General features: G+C 38.2%; 1 protein-coding gene across 1 annotated transcript in view; it reads left to right on the forward strand.

Moving 5' to 3' along the window:
- The window catches only part of LOC139723059 (cyclin-dependent kinase 4 inhibitor C-like), a 47,080-nt gene extending 28,350 nt beyond the window's left edge, over positions 1–18,730 (forward strand). Inside the window, exons 2-5 of the mRNA XM_071634333.1 lie at positions 11,776–12,308; positions 14,700–14,933; positions 15,907–16,030; positions 18,603–18,730. Of these exons, the coding sequence (XP_071490434.1) occupies positions 12,156–12,308; positions 14,700–14,933; positions 15,907–16,030; positions 18,603–18,730 (639 nt within the window). The 5' untranslated portion in view covers positions 11,776–12,155. The remainder of the gene's footprint in view (positions 1–11,775; positions 12,309–14,699; positions 14,934–15,906; positions 16,031–18,602) is intronic.
- Positions 18,731–19,423: the final 693 nt, after the last annotated feature.

The following is a 19,423-nucleotide window of genomic DNA, read 5'->3' on the forward strand; positions in this document are numbered from 1 at the left end:
AAATAGCAATTATTTGAGGGTTCATCCAGGGTAGCCTCTTCAGCGCAACAATTTCTGTATATATTCTTCCTTGTCGGTATTACTATATTATACCCATGTCGCCATTTATACACGTTGATCCAAATGATATAGAGCAAAGAAGTACGGTACTGGCCGTCGGAATCAAACCCAGAAAATTCTTGCTATTTAAGTCCTGAGTCTCATTATTGATACAGTTCTTCCATTAACAAACAATGTGCAAGTTCAACACAGGGAATAAACCTATGTAAGGGATACATTAGCGCACATATAGATAGATAGATAGATAGACATATAGATACCTATATGATTATAACAATTGCATGCATGTCATATACTGTATGTTTATATGATGTATTGTATATACGTGTATCCTATGCGTATACAGCAGACACAGACAGACAGAAACACACATACATGCACGCACACACACACGCACACACAGAGCAAACATTCAAAAACGAAAGAGCTCACAACAAAGGTTGTCACGAACATAATCTTGGAAACCCAAATGACATCATAATAATAGCATAATGTTGAAACAAAAGTTACTTTCTATACTCAGTCACGTACAATGATGTTTTGTACTACAACATTACTGAGGGAAAGGCTGTGTGTGTATGTGTGTGTGTGTGTGTGTGTGTGTTCATGTGTGTGTGTGTGTGTGTGCGTGTGTTTGTGTTTGTGTGTATTTGCATATAATACATATTAACGGGTTTTCGATTCGGAATCCTTTCCCGTTTTGGCTTTGTTATGGTCTTCCGCGTTTGTATTATTAAAGATATATCGGGCATTCCCCGGAGAGTGGGCGTTTAAAATAGACTTTACCATGTTGCCAACGTATCATAATCCTAGACGGTTCGATGGTTTCATTTTCAACAAGCGTTTGACTTCCTTTGCTCTCATGGTAATACCAGACTCGAGTATCCGCATGTTTACATCAATTCCATTTCGTGGTTCGTGGTCATTGTTTTGGCGTGCCTCAATGTATTCAGACGCGGCGTTATCGGTCGACGACCCGCAGTGTATAGGAACTCGCTCAAAATACTGATCAACGTGCTTGGGCCTGCTCTTATGCTTGTTTCCATAGCAATGGATCCGTGCCGTTATAGCCAATCAGCAGAGGTTGTAGCTTGTAATCGAAGTCTTTGTCTTTCGGATTTATTCAAACATCCGTTAATGGCAGAAGAACGATCAACCTGTCCCGCAGGCGGAGAGTAAGTGGAAAAAATAATTTTGTTGCTATCAGGACAATAATCGCTTTAAACTTGATACAATTTTTCTTCTTGGGGTATATAGGTGTGATATCATAATTATGCGTCAACGATTGGAATTTGCAAACGCTATCACTTTAATTGGATGTATTATACAGTAGGTATTTTGAAGAGCATTCTTCTAGACGGGATCAACTTAAAGGGTCGTGTAGTTTTGGTTGAGACCTAATTTCAGGTTTCTAACTTTTTTTTTAGTGAGATAATGAGAAACCTCTTATGAAATATGAAAGAGCATGTAATTCCATGAGGAATTCAACGTTTATTTGATGAAAGCTGGTTTTGAAATAGCTGAGATATCCAAAACAGAGTGATTCTAGTGTGGGACCCACACTTTTTTACGATCGCTTTGCTTTACTTTGTTTTGGGATGTTTCAGTCATTCCAAACCCGATTTTCATCAAATAAACTTCAAATTCCTCTTAAAATGGTATGCTCTGTACTATTTCATAAATGTTTTCTTGGTATCTCGCAAAAACTTAAAAGCCCAATTCTCATCTCCACAAATACTGTACCATCCCTTTAACAATATTATGCTCCTTACCTATGCAATAACCAGCTTACAAGTGTATCTAAGCTATTTCTGATGAGAATTTTTAAAAAGTAACTTTATGATTCTTTACCAGTCAAACAGCGTCTCTAAAGGTCTATTGAAAAGAACGAGAATGGTGACATTTTTGTCACAGAAGGAAAGAAAAACAAACTGTTATGTTCAAGTGACGGAACAGATTATGGGCAGGATGATAAGACACAAAGAAATACAAATAGGTTCCATCAAAAGTGCACATCAGGTATGAAGTTGTCGATATTCAAAATACAGTGTCTGACGTCATCTTTATGTCACACTTCACACTTCATGCTAATGTGACCGACACCGCTAAGCAGTGATGTTGGCCACATTAGCATGGCATGCAAATTAAATGAGAGGACGACAATTGTCACCTCACTGAATAGTCTCCAGTGAGTTTGAAAATAACATGAAATAGAGAATCGTATTTACCTTTATACCTTACGGTAACCACAATTCGTTCACCCCTTGATTGGCCCTTTGACGGAGTTCGTGCAATTTCATAACGTGATGCAAAGATAAAAAACATCAAACAAACAGAAAATTTCTGAAGATTCCAGTGTGTAGGTCAAAGAGAAACTTTTTGGAGACCTTGACCTTTTTGTCTAAGCTGATTTGCATATTGATTGATTGATTTATCGATTGATTACTGCTTTGTCGGCAATGGAAATTCTTCGTATATTGAATATTCATGTACACGAAATACATTTCAAGTACACCAAAAGACATTAATCGCAAAGTATATTTGAAACTGAAACATAATGTATCAACATTGACCCGACATTCACAACTAAAACAAAACTATCACACATATAATCTCTTTACAATTATTCCACTTATAACAATGATATATCCTTTCCTGCATCATTGCTTCATCATCCACATCATTATTGTTTGATAATCAAACACTCGCCTTCTACAGCTACAAATTCCCCACTGATATGCAAAAATGTATGCGATTGTGATCAATATCAGTGTTTTGTGCATGCACGTGAAAAGCTTGAAATTGCACAAATAGGTTTTCTTTTTTTTTCATGGCCGATTTAGACCCGTCGAAATGTTTTCTCCTGTAAACACGTAATTACATATTTCTTTTAAGTATACTCTTTAAGAACTCTTATGTATTTTGATGTTGACACTATTGAATTTTGATAATGATTCCATTAGTACAAGTGGATAAATAAAGCAAACTGAAACAGAAAGTGAGGAAAAAAAAAACCCTCAACAACTTAGAACTGCCTTTGTATACTGTTATTGTGATCATTTTGTTCTAGCTGTTACAGTTCCCCCGGTGGTACGGTGATGGGAAGGACTCTTATACCCCCAAGACTTCAAGCCCCTTATGCCGACATAGCAGTCATTGTCAAAGTGACAGCATTGCGTTTTCCGTCATATTTTACAAGTTATCTTCTTTTGTAGTTATTGGGATAACTCAACATCTTTCTCTGCTTGCCAGGTAGACGCTCTAGCCTCTGCCAGCCAGGAGGAAAAAAAAGCATTCTCCAACAGGACCGAGAAATGCCGAAGTCTTCTATGATATAGGATTTTACATTTCACAGGACTTAATTTTCAGATAGCATTCGCTGTCGTTTACTTCCACTCATTTTCGGCACCCCACCGTCCCAATTCGCTTCCTGAACAGCTGCTGCGATTCTAGTGCTCAATGATTTTTAATTATTTAAATTAGGGGGGGGGGAGCGCTGTGGCATAGTGTATAAGATTTCCGACTCCCAATCGGCAGTGATCGGAGGACCCGAGTTCGATTCCCGACCAGTACTTGTCTTTGGACGAGATGTTTTTACTTACTATTTCCCTCTCGACCCAGGTGTATAAATGGGTACCTGGAAACGCGAGGGTAATACATTGGGTAATAATGGCAGGGCCCTCTGGTTGAGCAGTGGCAACACTGAAGAGGGGTTACCTTTGATAACTAACTGACTAAGACCTTATTATTATTTTCGTTATCATTGTTATTATTAGAATTTACACGTGCCTTCCGCAACAATACTATACTTCGTCGAATACGCAATATGAACATGGTATGACTTCAGTCTATCATACCCGCATATGTAATTATCGTAAAGCATATCTTCTGGCTCTTAATTCATGTTTTGTGTTATGGTTAACGTATGTCAACATCAAAGCGATCGTGGAGGGCGGGGGCGGTGTACTAGCATTCTATTTTCTGCATTCCCTGCGGCAATATGACTGTCAGTTATTCAGTATCGCTCAAGCGGAGACGGTAATTACTCAGGTGGAGAGACAGACATGACACACACAAAAATAATTTTATTCGTCAACAACAGACGACATTTTACAATAACCCCGTTCGGCTGATACACCACCAAAGTCTCTTTTTATTAATGTTCAGAAGGCTTAATTGGGATAGTAGAAACTGTTATATCCAACTTGGAAAAGCTCGTGTCAAAACTTTGACGAAACTCATTAATGGTTATCATTTTCATAATTTCTTTTCAAAATTCTTTGAGTGTCTGAAATTCGACGTTTCTATGCGAATTCTAGTTTCCTCTCTTACTTACGCGAGGAAAAATGCGACCCGGTGGAGAAAGAAGTTACTGGGCGGAATGCTTGTCGGGGTTGATTGGTTTCTCTGTTTGTCTGTTTGCAAGATAACTCAAAAAGCTACAGTGAACGGATTTGGATAAAATTATCAGAAAAAGTTGAGGATGACACATGGAATACTAAGTAGATGATTAAAGTTTAGTAATAATCCAGGTCACTTTCTGGATCCGATTATCACTGCATGGGAAATAGTGCCAGATTCAGCATATAAATTATGTGTATAAACTCTACAATGAATAGCCATAGATTACTCTTTTGAACAATATAACACTATATATTATAATGATGACCGTTAATCATTTCGATTACAGAGTGGGGAAACCCCGTTAATTTGCATTTGGTGCATGGGAATCACAACACACTATGGATGGAGATGAGTTGCTCAAAACGGAGGTCTGCGGTCTCCGGGTATTTAACTGTAATCATTTTGGCGGATTGATTAATGATGATCCGATATTGGAGAATAATAGGTCCAATTCTACCATGACAACGCACCCCTACCGTGATTGATTGATTGATTGATTGATTGATTGATTGATTGATTGATTGATTGATTGATTGATTGATTGGTCGATTGATTGATTGATTGATTGATTGATTGATTGATTGATTGATTGATTGATTGTGTGTATGTGTGTGTGTGTGTGTGTGTGTGTGTGTGTGTGTGTGTGTGTGAGGGAGGGAGAGAGGTGTGTGTGTGTGTGTGTGTGTGTGTGTGTTTGCGCTTGATATGGAATCCAGGCTTCTCGGCAAAACATAATCAAGGTCAGAGTTATTCATCAAGAATTAATAGATATGCAATTCTTATAAAAGGGACCTAACGCCCTCCAGTATACAGCCTCCCTGTTCAATAGTGCGCAGATTGAGCGTGACTGAATAAATATCATACAGAATTAATTGCTAGCACTTCCTGCGTATTGTTGTCACACATGAGAAAATCTGCTATAAATGTTCAGGTTAACTTATTACAGCTGGTGCAAACTCAAACAAACATAATTATTGGTAGACATTTAATTTCTCAATATCGTCTGAGTTTTCATGCCAGGCAAGGGATCGGTTCCGACCTTACAATATAAGTACAGGGATGAAGTTACATTGTCTTGGTCTCCAATATCATCATCTCCCAATGACGTGTTCATGAAAATATCACACGAATTCTTGTCTTCATTATGAAGGTAAGTCCACTTAGGTAGAATTAAAGAGACAGCATAACTGTGAGAGCGAAGTGAAATCTGTAGGCCATATTTATCAGCATGTATTCGTGTGCTTGAGTTATTATACTAAGCGTGACAACCGTATACATGTATTATACTACAGTCCTGGGCATCATGCTCAACATGAATCATGGTGTAATGGCATTGATATGTTATTATTAGCCAGACTTAACCGTTCCGTACGGAGACCTGTTGGCCTGCATATTAAAGGGGAAGGCTGGTAACTGATCAGTGGGAATCAGTGGAAATGCTGGGAGATGATTGTTCCAATCCTTATGGGATTCATTCAAGAGTTCATTGTATATCTATTGTTGTGTGAAAATGATTTGCTTCAGAACGGTCTCATATTCAAGTAATGTGCAGATTAATGCCCCGTCACTGACCAGGGACGCTAACCTGGAAGCATTAAACTGCATATTACTTGAATATGAGACCATTCTGAAGCAAATCATTTTCACACAACAATAGATATACAATGAACTCTTGAACGAATCCCATAAGGATTGGAACAATCATCTCCCAGCATTTCCACTGATTCCCACTGATCAGTTACTAGCCTTCCCCTTTAAGTCAATGGGATTTTTTTTTATTTTTTTTTTTAGAATTCAGTATGTAATGGGTTAAGTAAACAAGTATCTTCATCATCTGTACGGAGAACATCTGCCAGGATGTCCTGCGTGTGTCAATAAACTCAAATCATGCTTTTTGGATTGATCAGTTCGCAACTGTAACCCCTTTATATCATACATTAAGGATGATTAACTCACTCCAACATTGTCAAGGGCATTACATTCCCTTATTTGTTTCATTGAAAAAAAATAACGACAATTAGGAAACATTATTTCCTCTGAAAACGGTAAGAATTGTGAGGGTATGACATCTTCACATTTGCATAATACTGACAGTGGCAAATCTTGTAAACCCTCCCTTCCATGTTGTTAAAACTGATCATTTCGAACATGCTTTATGTTGTGTATAGGTCTTGTGTATGTATATAACCACTCGCATTCACATGTCATTGTGCTACGTTCACTGTACATAGGTTGAGGGACGTTTGACATTACGTACGTAATTGGACATAATAATAGCCTTTTTCACTATATAGATTAGCAGTTATATCGAGCATAACTACATGCTTATGAGGAAACAGAAGGCTGATTGTGTTTATCGCACATTCGTTTTGTTTATAACCATCAGCTCTTACTGAGAGTGCAACGTTGGGGTCATTACTGTGTACAATAGATATTTATAATCTTTTTCAGTTTTATGTCGGATGATAGTTACGTCGTCAAAGCGCCGTTCATTGGAAGCGTTGTGGGTATCGCGTTACGAACACAATTATTGTACGGCTCATCACAACCTGTTGCGGGGATTTTTGCCAATGTTACGCTCACTGAGCTGTATATAGGCCTAGTTGTGATTCGTATAGACAGCTTCATGTCGGACATAATCGTATCAAGGTGAGATCACTTTATGATAATGTACGGTTCACTTTGCCTTATGATGCTGAGATGATCATTACCGTTCTTGTGTGTTCGTGATGTTAAGAGAGCATACAGGGAGCGCTATATGTTATCAGAGTTGGCGTAATTATGCTTTCTGGCATAATTTTAGACGCGTCAACATCTAGCATTATGCTAGGCGTATATTGGTCTGTCTTTAGCATAATTCTTGCAAAATTCCTATAGAAAGGAAACCTCTTGGCGTTTCGTGTACTGTGGTATAGGCCTACTTGGTTTGTTTGTGAGTTTGTCAGCTGATTTGTCGACGAAATTGACAATAAAAAGTTGTGAAGACCTGTTTTTGTGAGTTTTGTTTTATTTTGTTTTGCTAGTCAGCTGATTGGGCACCACAATATATATATATATATATATATATATATATATATATATGTGTGTGTGTGTGTGTGTGTGTGTGTGTGTATTTTGTTTTGCTTGTCGGTGGAATGGGCACCATAATTTGTAGCCCCAAAAAAAAAATGTGAGGACTTTTTTTTTTTTGCTATTCAGCTGATTAGGCACCATGATTAGGTTGACATGATCTGACAATTTCTTGGCTATTTGGTACTGTTATTTTAGGCCGCTTCAAAACACATTCCCATTTTTTTTTTTTTTTTGTCTTTACGCTGGTCACACTGAGGGTGTGCCTATTTCGGAGGGGGAGGGGGAGCGACGGCGACCCTCTCTTCCGTAACCCACTATCTATGGAGGATAATAAAATTTTGCAATCTACTGGGTTTGTATTTTCTAAGATTAAGAATCATTTTTGCATCATCACATCTGTTTAAGTTAAAAAGGTTTGTGTGTAATTATGTGGTGTGTGTGTGGGGGGGGGGTGCAGCATACACCGAACAATATTCATATCAATTAGATTGACCAATGGAGATTTTTTTTTTTTGAAAACCTGCTGTCTTGAGAACTTTGGCTTTTAATCGAAAGTACTTGGACCTTTGGACATTAGCAGGTCTGCAATGTACAACATGTAGGCCCTTGCAACCTTACATTTTCTATTTATATCTATTCGAAATTGCGAGACAAGTAGCCTAATTTGGCAAAGTTTACTAGAATTCAGGGCATTCTAAGGAGCAGACCTAAATAGACCAGTTTACTAACATATTCAAATATCCTATTGCGTACCTTTAAAGGGTGTGTACAGTTCTGGTCAAGGTGAAGATTTAGCTTTTAACGTTTTGTGAGATATTCAGAAACCACTCTATGAGATGTCAAAGAGCATGCAATTCTAAGGGGTATTACAAGTTTATTCGATGAAAATCGGTTTTGAAATGGCTGAGATATCAAAAAACAAGGTGAAACAAAGATATACTAATAAAGTTGGGGCATGTCGCCTTTTATTATTAGCACTTTTTTGGATATCTCAGCCATTTGAAAACCAATTTTCATCAAATAAACGCTGAATCCTTCTTAAAATTACATGCTCTTTCATATTTCATAAGATGCTTTTCATTATCTCACTTAGGAATGTTCAAAACATGAATCCCTACCTCAACCAGTACTGTACAGTCCCTTTAAAACAAAGAATTTAGAATTTAGACATATAGTACAATATTGACAGCAATAAGATTTGTATAGGGCTGTCATCTCGTCAAACGTCATTATGCAACGTGGAATATGTCATGAGTAAGAGTTAATATGCAACAATTTACTGTATTTTGCTTCTAAATGATTTATCAATTTTGCTTGAACACTTGAGCTTCCTTAAAAAAATATTAAACCAAAATCGGGTTATTATATTTTCGATTGTACATTATATTCCAGCTCGAGCGGGCTCATGATTAGACCTGTCTGACGATACACCAGTTGATTAATGCAATCAAAATATTGACATTTTAATTGGTTGTGTTTGTGGGACAGCTTGTTACTGTAGGTCTAGAGAGGAACAACATCCATAAATTTTGACACATATGCAGTGGCCTATTCACTCCAATTTCACTCCGAAACAACAACAAAATATCGCTGGAATTTCGAAGATGGTTATCTCAAGGTCATGTTCATGTCTTTCACATTTTATAAAGACAGACAAAATACACAAACACATACACACACAATTATAGCTAAGTTAGCTTTGCTTGGTATAACAAGGTCAAGCTAAAATTGCTTTTAAACCTTTGTGCTACATCATAAAACGGTAACTGGACCGAATGTCTTCCTTCTTCTACATTATCCACTCTTGTCTCTTCTGCCAGCACTTTTATTTTCATATTCCTGCGGCATTTCTTTTTTTAGCTCGTGCTGATCTTAAAGGGATAGGATAGTCTTGGTTGAGATGGAGATTCAGGCTCTAACTTTTTACGAAATGATTATATGAACCACTATTAGATATCAAAGGGCATGAAATTCTATGAGAAATTTAAAGTTTATTTAATGAAACTTAGTTTTGAAATGGCTGAGATAAGAATACAAATTGGCCCTAATAAAAGGTGAGTCACACCTTTTATCAGGTTTTAAGTTTTTAGGAAATAATTATAAGAACCACTATTAAATGGCATGAAATTCTATGAGAAATTAAACGTTTATTTGATGAAAATTAGTTTGAAATAGCTGAGATAAGAATACAAATTGGTCCTAATAAAAGGTGGGTCACACCTTTTATTAGGACCTCTTTGTTTAAGGGTATCTCAACCATTTCAAAACCGATTTTTCATCAAATAAACTTTTAGTTCCTCTTGGAATTGAATGTGTTTTTTTTTTTGGTATTTCATATGAATTGTTTCAAGTTATTTCGCCAAAAGTTAAAACCTAAATCCCCATCCCGGTCAAAATTATACCATCCCTTTAAGCGTATAATGTAACGATAAATAAACTACAATTACTTATGTTCACGTACTTTCTGTTAGTGGCGGGTACATTACATGAATGTGTATGTGTGTGTGTGTGTGTGTGTGTGTGTGTGTATTTTTATCAGCCAATTATGTTCAGCTGCTCCAGATGGTACTGAATATCGAATGACTTTTAACTACTTTCGTTTTTCCAGGAACAAGGTGTCATTACTCGTTGGAAAACCCCAAACAAAGCAAAGCTCAGAAACAGCTGTTCAGGTTATTTGGCAGGCACTGTCCGATACTGTATACGTGTTTTTACCGCAAAGAAGAGAGAAAGCGGTTTTATAATCCTGCAACAAGACTTTATGAGATTACGTCGGCCGGCTAAGGCAAGCGAAATGATTTCATCTACAATGTGACTGAGGTCATTGTAGGCGAAGCAAACCGAGACGAAAGAAAGCGAAAGGAAACAAAACACAAGACAAACAAGGCCAAAATCAAGTAATCAAAGATGAGAAACATTTAGTTTATAGGTCAGATATAAAGAACAGAATTAGTATGAAACATTTTGTTGTTGTTCTTTTCTACTCCGGCTTTGCTCTGATTATTATACACTCTAAAAAATTCCGAGTCAGAACTGACCCGGAACTGGGTCCGTTGGGGTCACACACCGTTCCCGGTCAAAAATGACTTTAAATTTGGTCATGAAGACCCTGAATGGGGTCACCCTGACCCAATTCATGACTCTGAATGGGTCATATTTGACCCCATTCCTTGTCATTTCTGACCCGGAACGGTGTATGACACCAATGGACCCAGTTCCGGGTCAGTTCTGACTCGGATGTTTAAAGAGTGTATGTTAGTTCCCATAAATATTGCTTGCTGCCATCACGTGCCCTAATTTACCATTTGCAGATGAAACAAAAACCCAGCATTAGTGCTTTAAAATAGTTCTAAAATATGAGTTAGGGATAGAAACAGCCACTGTAAAAATCTGAATCCGTATAATCGATGCTAAGTATTGTTAAATACACAAAATGTAAACAATAGTTATAATAAGAATGCTTCCAGACTAAGCCGTCTACAGTTATGGTTTATCGAGAAAAATACTGATGTCTCCTTATATTTCATGCTTTATTGCAACAACAACAACAAAATCATATGGTAGGATGTTTTGTGAAAAAAAGATAACAGACCTACACATATGCATCAAAAATGGTATCTTTAACATTTTAAAAATCATTGATACAAAAGGTAAACTGGACCTTTCATACTACTATCTTGTCATTTTCTTTCTCATCACCTTCTCTAGCACCATGCTCATCTTCCCGTTTTCTGATATATCCGAAAAATTTATGCCTCAAATCTATTTAAAGCTTGACTACAATAATGTCAGTCATTATCGTAAAGTTAAAAGGCATTATTTACCATTTGCAGATGAAACAAAAACCCAGCTTTAGTGCTTCAAGATAGTTCTAAAATGTGAGTTACGGATAGAAACAACCAATGTAAAAATGTTAATCGGTATAATCAATCTGAAGTATTATCAAATATACAAAATGTGAACAATAGTTACAACAAAAAAATTCTAGAATAAAGCCTCCACAGTTATGGTTTCTTGAGAAAAAATAGTGATATCTCCTTATATCTTAGGCTTTATCGCGAAATTTTTATGTGGTATACCAGGATGTTTTGTGATACAACTGACCCACACATATGCATCAAATGTGATAGCTCGATCCATATTTTCAATCACTCCTCCCAATGGTTAAAAATACCTTTAACAGGTAACTCTAATCTTCTCTGTCTGTCTGTTTGTCCCCCCCCCCCCCCCTCGACTCAGCATCCGGGCATCTCCGCAACATACTAGTATCTGGACCCTCTCCCATCAAAGCCTCGGTAAACTGAACTGAAACTTCAAATCGTTGGACGAGAGCTGACAGGAAGTGACGGATGATGACGGTCCAATGTGAAAGCCATCGAACCGACACGACCCGACAGCGATGATGATGATGATGATGATGATGACGACGAACCTTTAAGGCTACTTCGCGCAGAGAAGAGCGGTATAGCGAAACAAAGGCAAGAGTCGACAGATATTATAGAACATTGTTCTTCAGAAGCTGGCAGTGCAAGTTCTCTGTGGTCACATCAATCCGTGAAAGGACATTATTATTTGATTTAAGAAAAAAAGAACAGAACAAACAGATCAAGAAGCCAAAAATGGCAGCCCAGAATGAGCCAGATTTTGTGAACAAGATAACGCAGGCAGCAGCTAGAGGGGATACTAAGATCGATGAACTGCAGGCACTTCTTGAAACTGCACCTAACGACACGGTGAACAGTTTCAACAAATATGGAAGAACTGCTATCCAGGTGAGTGTATACGAAGCGGGGTGATCACTTTCGTTATTCCGGAGATTCGCATTTTCGAAAATAAAACAAAATTCGTTATTCCGAAACGCACAAATCCCCTATACCTATAGACGTTCGTTAATACGAAAATGAGATGGGGGTTTGTTATGGTGAAGGTCTGTTATTCCGGAGGGTCGTTAATCTGAGAATGAAGTTAGGTTCGTTATTCCAAAGGTTCGTTATACGACAATGAAATAATAACATTTGGTTCGTTATTCAAGAGGTTCCTTATTTCGAAAATTCGTTAATCCGATTAAGAAGTAAGGTTCGTTTACCCGAAAAACGAAAAGAAGGTGCGTACAACGAACTTTAAGAAATACATGAACCTCATTTAGTTTTCAGATTAACGAAACTGCGGGATAATGTACCCTCTCATCCTCTTTCTTACTCTCTCTCTCTCTCTCTCTCTCTCTCTCTCTCTTATTTTCGAATCAACTAACCTTTCGGGATAAGGAACCTTCGGAATGACAAACCTTATTTTATTTTCGGATTAACGAACCTTGGGAATAAAGAACCTTCGGAATACCGAGCTGTAACCGTGCAGCACTGCAGTCTAGGTCGACTTTCGGGCAGCTCTCACTACAATGTATAGGAAGGCATCTTACGGATGGATTCAGAGGTATTCAGTACTCTTCTCTCAACGATGTGTTTTAGTTGACTTCGACATACTGAGCAGAAAAAAAAAACACGGAACGATAAAGGTTCAAGCTATATCGGAAATATTAAAAAGATATGCAAAATTTCGATTTCAGATCTTAAGAAAAATTGGACAATTGGGAAATGATGGCATTTTGATGTTTCACATGCTTTCTTAAAAAAAAAAAAAAAGAAGTGAAATCTGGTTCCCGTTTCATAAAACTTGTTATCAGCAACAACTGCCACATTTTCATAACAAATTTGCTCTCAGCCAGTCGGATGCAAGGACTTCAATAGCTTGTAACAACTATCGTAACTCGTTATTGATAACAAGTTTTTATGAAATGGGGCCCAGTACAATCACACAATAATATTTATTGATGAGAGGTCGCTGCATGACTCGTAGTCCGTCAATCTGCACTTACATCTTTATCAAACTCATTTATATGAAATGAAATCGAGAAGAGGAATTCATATTCTCGGCAAGCAATTATTCAAAATCTATAGTGATTGAGTAATTATGACAAAACTGGTAAGTAGCTAGAGTTACCAAACTATTGACAAAATTGAAATCATCATATCTCTTTTCTGTATCGTTTACAAGCAATGTGAGATCCTCGAAATGACTGTCTTTAGCACTTCCGCATCGTTTATTAAAATCGTTAATTCATGAATTCCCACGCCGCGTCCATTGCTGGCATGTGAGATAGTGAACCTGTGATAGACAGCAATGACCAAATTAATCGGTTCATCCCTCGAGACCGACACCCACGAGTCATACAGCCAATGAGCTCGACATTGAAAACAGGTCCATGAGTCGTACAGCTCACGAGTCATACAGCCCATGAGTTCGACAGTAGGTAAAAACAGCCCACGAGTTCGACAGATATAGCACGGTCTCGTGGGCCTTGTTAGTGTCGAACTCATGGGCTGTATGACTCGTGGACTGTATGACTCATGGGCTGTATGACTCGTGGGTGTCGGTCTTGTGACGTGCACCCAATTAATCGCCTTAAAGGACAAGTTCACCTTCATAAACACAAGGATTGAGAGAATGTAGCAATATTAGTAGAACACATCATTGAAAGTTTGAGGAAAATCAGACAATCCGTTCAAAAGTTATGAATTTTTGAAGTTTTTGTGCAGTACCCGCTGGATGAGAAGACTACTGCAGTGTATGAATAACTTAGATGTCACATGCGTACAACAATATAAGGAAAATATAAGGAGAATTTCACAAACTTCCATCTTTTGAAAAAAGTACACATTCCCCTGACTCGTTACCGACAAATGTTATGGGTAATATTATTCCCCATCCCTTTAGAAAGAGACAAGTCAAGTGCTCTTTTATTATGCGAAAAAAGTGAAAATATGTTGAATTTTCTTTTACATTTTCTTTATACTGTTGTACGCATATGACTCACAAGCTGTAGTAGTCTCCTCATCCAGCGGTTCCAACACAAAAATTAAAAAAATTCATAACTTCTGCATCGATTGTCCAATTTTCCTCAAACTTTCACTGATGTGTTCTACTAATATTGTTGCATTTTCTCAATCCTTATGTTTATGAAGGTGAACTTGTCCTTTAAGAACCACCCGGATTCTCCAACTACAAGCTGCTTACACAATATTTGGACATTGATATGATTTGAGTAAGTCGTTAATTGAACATATGGTGCTAATTTCTGTAAGATTTCGTGGTCGTGTCCTCCATAGGTGATGAACATGATGAGGCCCGACATTACTCGCTTGCTTCTGGAGTGGAAAGCCGACCCAAACGTTCCCGACCCCGACGTCGGACGAACCCCGCTCCACGATGCCGTTGAACAGGGGTACTTGGAAACTGTTAGCCTTCTGCTAGACCACGGGGCTAACGCGCTGGCGCAGGATAACTGGGGCAACACCCCTGCTCACATAGCGGCAGAAACGGGCAACAGCGACAGGATCAAGGTACGTTTAAAGGGCTGGAATCTTTCGATGTGTTTATGGAGTAGCACATCTGATTGTCCGGCCTCAGATTGTATGACATACAAACGAGCGGACAGAACGCTCTACAACAGAAACAATCAACCAATGATACCAACCGACTTTCCAACTACCCTCAATAACAACAACAACAGGGTGAGCTTTCAGTAGAATTGGTCAATTTTCTTATCACTAGCTTCAAGTATGTGCTTCGTGAAGGGCAGATGAGCAGATGATAGGCCTGCAGAGTGATACTAGTATTGAAAATCTCTCGAGTCAAATGTTTAAGGTCAGTGAACTATGGCCGAAATAATCATCCACGATACGCCCTGTGATTTCAGCCGAGTGTCAACTGATAACATAAGTAACACCGATAAATCAAAGTTAATCTATATTGTGTGATATAAATGGCAATTGATTATTTTTTTCCCAGCAACAAGTTCCGCTAGGAAAGTCCCATAAAGATTCTATTGGAGAAAGTCCAATAGATTTTGTCAGACAAAGATATCAATTAAAGGGATGATATAGTTTTAGTTGAGATGGCGTTTTAGGTTCCCAACTTTTTGAGAGATAATGAGAAACTTCTTATGGAATATGATAGACCATACAATATTCAAAGAGGAATTAAACGTTTATTTGATGAAAATTGGCTTTGAAATCACTGAGGTATTCCAGCACAAATCAAAACAAAGTGGTCCTAATAAAAGGTAGATCTCACCTTTTATTGGGACCACTTTGTTTTACGTTGTTGTTTTGTTTTGTCTCAGCCATTTCACTACCGAATTTCATCAGATAAACTTTAAATTTGCCTTAGAATTGAACGCCCATTACATGTATCTCACAAAAAGTTAAAAGCTGAATCCCCATCTCAACCAATACTATACCCATCCCTTTAAACCATATACATCGTAATTGCATAATTCCATCAATCTTGTCACTGATTGTTTTTGCTCTTCAGCAAGTCTTGGAACTCCTTCATCGCACGGCTACACTGACTGAAGTGAATCACAATGGACAGACACCGTTAGATGTTGCCATGACAAACGGCCATCAAGATATCGTTCTTTTCCTACAGCAATTACGTGAGTCTTAAAAAAAATGATCACACAGCGCCTAAACTCTTCTAGTAGCAGCAAAACTCTTCTATAAGACAGTGGCAGACATATATATAATACATATGTATAGCTTTTTGCTGGAGATTGACCCAACATGCCCAATGACAATTCTCTCGTCAATCGGCTGACACACACACACACAAAAAAGGTTTTCTTAATGTTTGGCTGCCACTTTCCTCCCTATCCTATATCGGCTGAAAAGAAAAAGAAATAAATAAAAAAGGAAAATAAGGTCTTTACATTTTTGGCTGCCACTTCTTTCACGTATTTGCTGCCTATTCTAGCGACAAATCATCGTAATGACGTTTTCTATGCACATAACATTTTCACGTGGCAGCCGAAAAGGGGGGGGGGGGGATAAACCCCGCTAACAACCCCCCCCCCCCCCCCCCCCATCCGCTACTGAGAGAACACACCACAGTACAGATGCTGACAGCTCTGGTAGAGTTAAAATGTAGTTCTACACCATCAATTAAAGTTGAATTCAATATATAGCGCAAGAATGGTATAAGTTAAAAGTTGGACTTAACTTTGAAAAGTTATAGAATTTTTAAAGTTTCTGGTTTAAAGTTTGCCAAAAGCATGATATTCGTCGTCAACAACGCAACCACATGCGAATGTTGGAAGAGGGTACTGTATAGAAAAGACATCGCCTCACAAGCATGTATTGACAAGTTTCAAAATCATATTTTGGTCAACAAATTGGCAACTGCAACCCCAAAGAATTCCGCGTTTTCTGCAAGGTAAACTGCAAGACTACTATACATTTATTCGATGCGTGGAATACAGCTAATGTTTTCTCCTTTCAATTGGTTTTTTATATAAAAACAAGGAAATTCAATGAATAATAAGTAGAGATCGAAAGAAGTCCTGTGAGGTGATGACACCAATTCCCCTCGTCTGCAAAATGTGGTCTCTACTTCCACTCCTTCGTGAAAAGCTTGTGAGGAAGTTTTTAAACGTCATGACCCTGTTACTGTAGGTCCAGTTCTTGGCGGTGACTCTATACCGTTCTCTTTGTTTGCTTTAATTCCTTTAAACAACCAATCCGCGCAATGGAGTGGAGCTGTGCTTTATACATTCCCGTGTAGCCGTGGGAAATGGCATGATCCAAGTCATTTTTTTAACTTAATTCTACATTTACCTCACAGCGGTCAGTTCAGCGCAAACATTACTCAGCGGGTTTTTTTTTTTTCATTAGCCAGACTAAGCTGATAATGTAGGCCGTAGGTGAGGCCGAAATTTGGTATGTTCCAAAACTGGATTAAAACGTGACATTATTTGGAAACAGCAAACTTGAACATAAACGACAACTCACGTACACAATACATGCACCCCGCACTGATGAATGCTATACAGCTCTCGACACATTGATTTGTTAATATATAATGTCCATGGGCTCCACGCCATGTTTCTTTTGAGGATTTAAAAAAAAATATCCCGGAAAAGAATGGTATTACTGAAAGTACTCTTTGACCGAAAGTAGACGAAACGTCAATTATACTCGGAAACGAGAGTGAAACTATTGAGATAGCAAAATAAATGCTTCAAAAACTAACGACAATTAGACACTGTGACACATACTGCATTACAGTGTCATTACGACTTTACAGAAATTTCATGAATAAAGATAGCTACTTCTCCAACACGTACATTTTCTATTAAAACATAGTCAATGACAGTCTCTCTTTAGATTATCATAACGATAGTTTACGTCGAAGAGGAGAAATGAAAAAAAAAATGTCGTGATACGATTTTAAGGATAAATGATATTTTGTGCAATTTTAGACAAACTTATGAAAACATGAATGTCTGTTGGTCCTATTTCACACGAAAGCCTCGTAGGAAGTTGCAGAATGTACTACAAATAAGATCGTACACGACGTGTCCAGCACAACTACATTAGGTCCATCTATAGAGCTTGCCTGTTGTCAGTCACGACACTGGCTTTTGTGCGATAATCGATAATACCGCCCTCATTCGTTCGTTAGAAGCTGCAGTCACAGGCATAATAGTTTGTCCTGTGTATTGATATAACATTGGTGTCGGTGAGTTTCATATCTTAACCAATTACCTGTGCTGGGTTTCCTTATCTCGTTACGGCTAGTCATTGATAACAGATCTAAGTGTTCCCGATTCTTTGAATTGCTGAACTCTCACGAAGTGGTCATCATTGTGTGTTTTCGATGTTAACTGGTTCTAGACTCATAAACGCAAGATGCTCAATTGGGTGAAATGTTTTGTCCATGATACCCTACGATTTTTTTTTTTAAAAGCGGAGAGTGATTTAAAATTACTTGGATGATATTAATAATTATTCTCAATGCAAAAATGACAATGGCCATAATCATAATGATATATTATTATGAACATTATCATTATCATTATTAGCAGCCCACGGGCACTAGCTGCCACCCCCTCCACGTCGCGCCGTCACCATCCCACGTACACACATCACACCGTCTATGCCACCCCAGTATACTCCCCACCCGTCCAATACTTCTTCCAATACCAATCTTCCGGGATTTCACATAAACAGGGAGACGCGTGCCGTCGCTGCAGTTTCTCGCAAGAAGGATCATCCGGCGGCGGATTCCCCCAGTAAGAATGGATGAGCTTCGTCCAGTCGTACCTAAAGTCGTCATCGACTTTCTGAAGAACCGATGACGTCATGTGACGATGTCAAGGGGGTCAAAGGTTAAAGTCAACATCCGTTGCGAAACGGCACTGCCGCAGGTATCCGTCCGGACCTGGCTACAGCAAAGTAGTGCAATGGCGACTCTGATGCAAATCATCCACAGAAAGACATCCATCTTGTGGTATTTATTCTTGATATATTAACCGGTCCCATATCGTGATGGGTAAGATGGAATACCTTGAAATTGCCAAAGTATCTTTCTCCTTCATTTTTCCTTTTCCTTTCCCACTATTGTCCTTGTATCTTTTTTGTTATTCGTTCCTCTTCATTATTTTGCTATTTCTTTCTGGACGGTCTTGCCAAGTAGAACCTCCTTTTTTTTTTCACCCGTCGTTTTTTTTTTTACAATAACTCGTTTAGTCATTGTTTCTGTCCTGCCTTCTGCCTTTCACTCATTCTAGTTTTGTACCTTCTCTTCCTTGCTCTCTTTCTTACTTTCTTTATTCTTTCCTTCGTCCCTTTGTTGGAAGTAGTCTACTCCCAAGACTTTGCATTACACTGCTGCTACCACTGTCGAGTACCGCACAGAATTTTTCAAATACATGTATAATATGCCTGTGCGGTTTTTTGTGTCTTTTTCTTCTTGAGTGAAAATGCAGCTGATATCTACTGCCGTGTTCACATACAAGAAGTTTTTGGACCGACAGACTCAGACTTAATAT

This window comes from Diadema antillarum, unplaced genomic scaffold, assembly GCF_040938485.1.
Source record: "Diadema antillarum isolate AM-2024a unplaced genomic scaffold, OU_Dant_1.0 scf00000180, whole genome shotgun sequence".
In the NCBI taxonomy this organism is placed as follows: Eukaryota; Metazoa; Echinodermata; class Echinoidea; order Diadematoida; family Diadematidae; genus Diadema; species Diadema antillarum.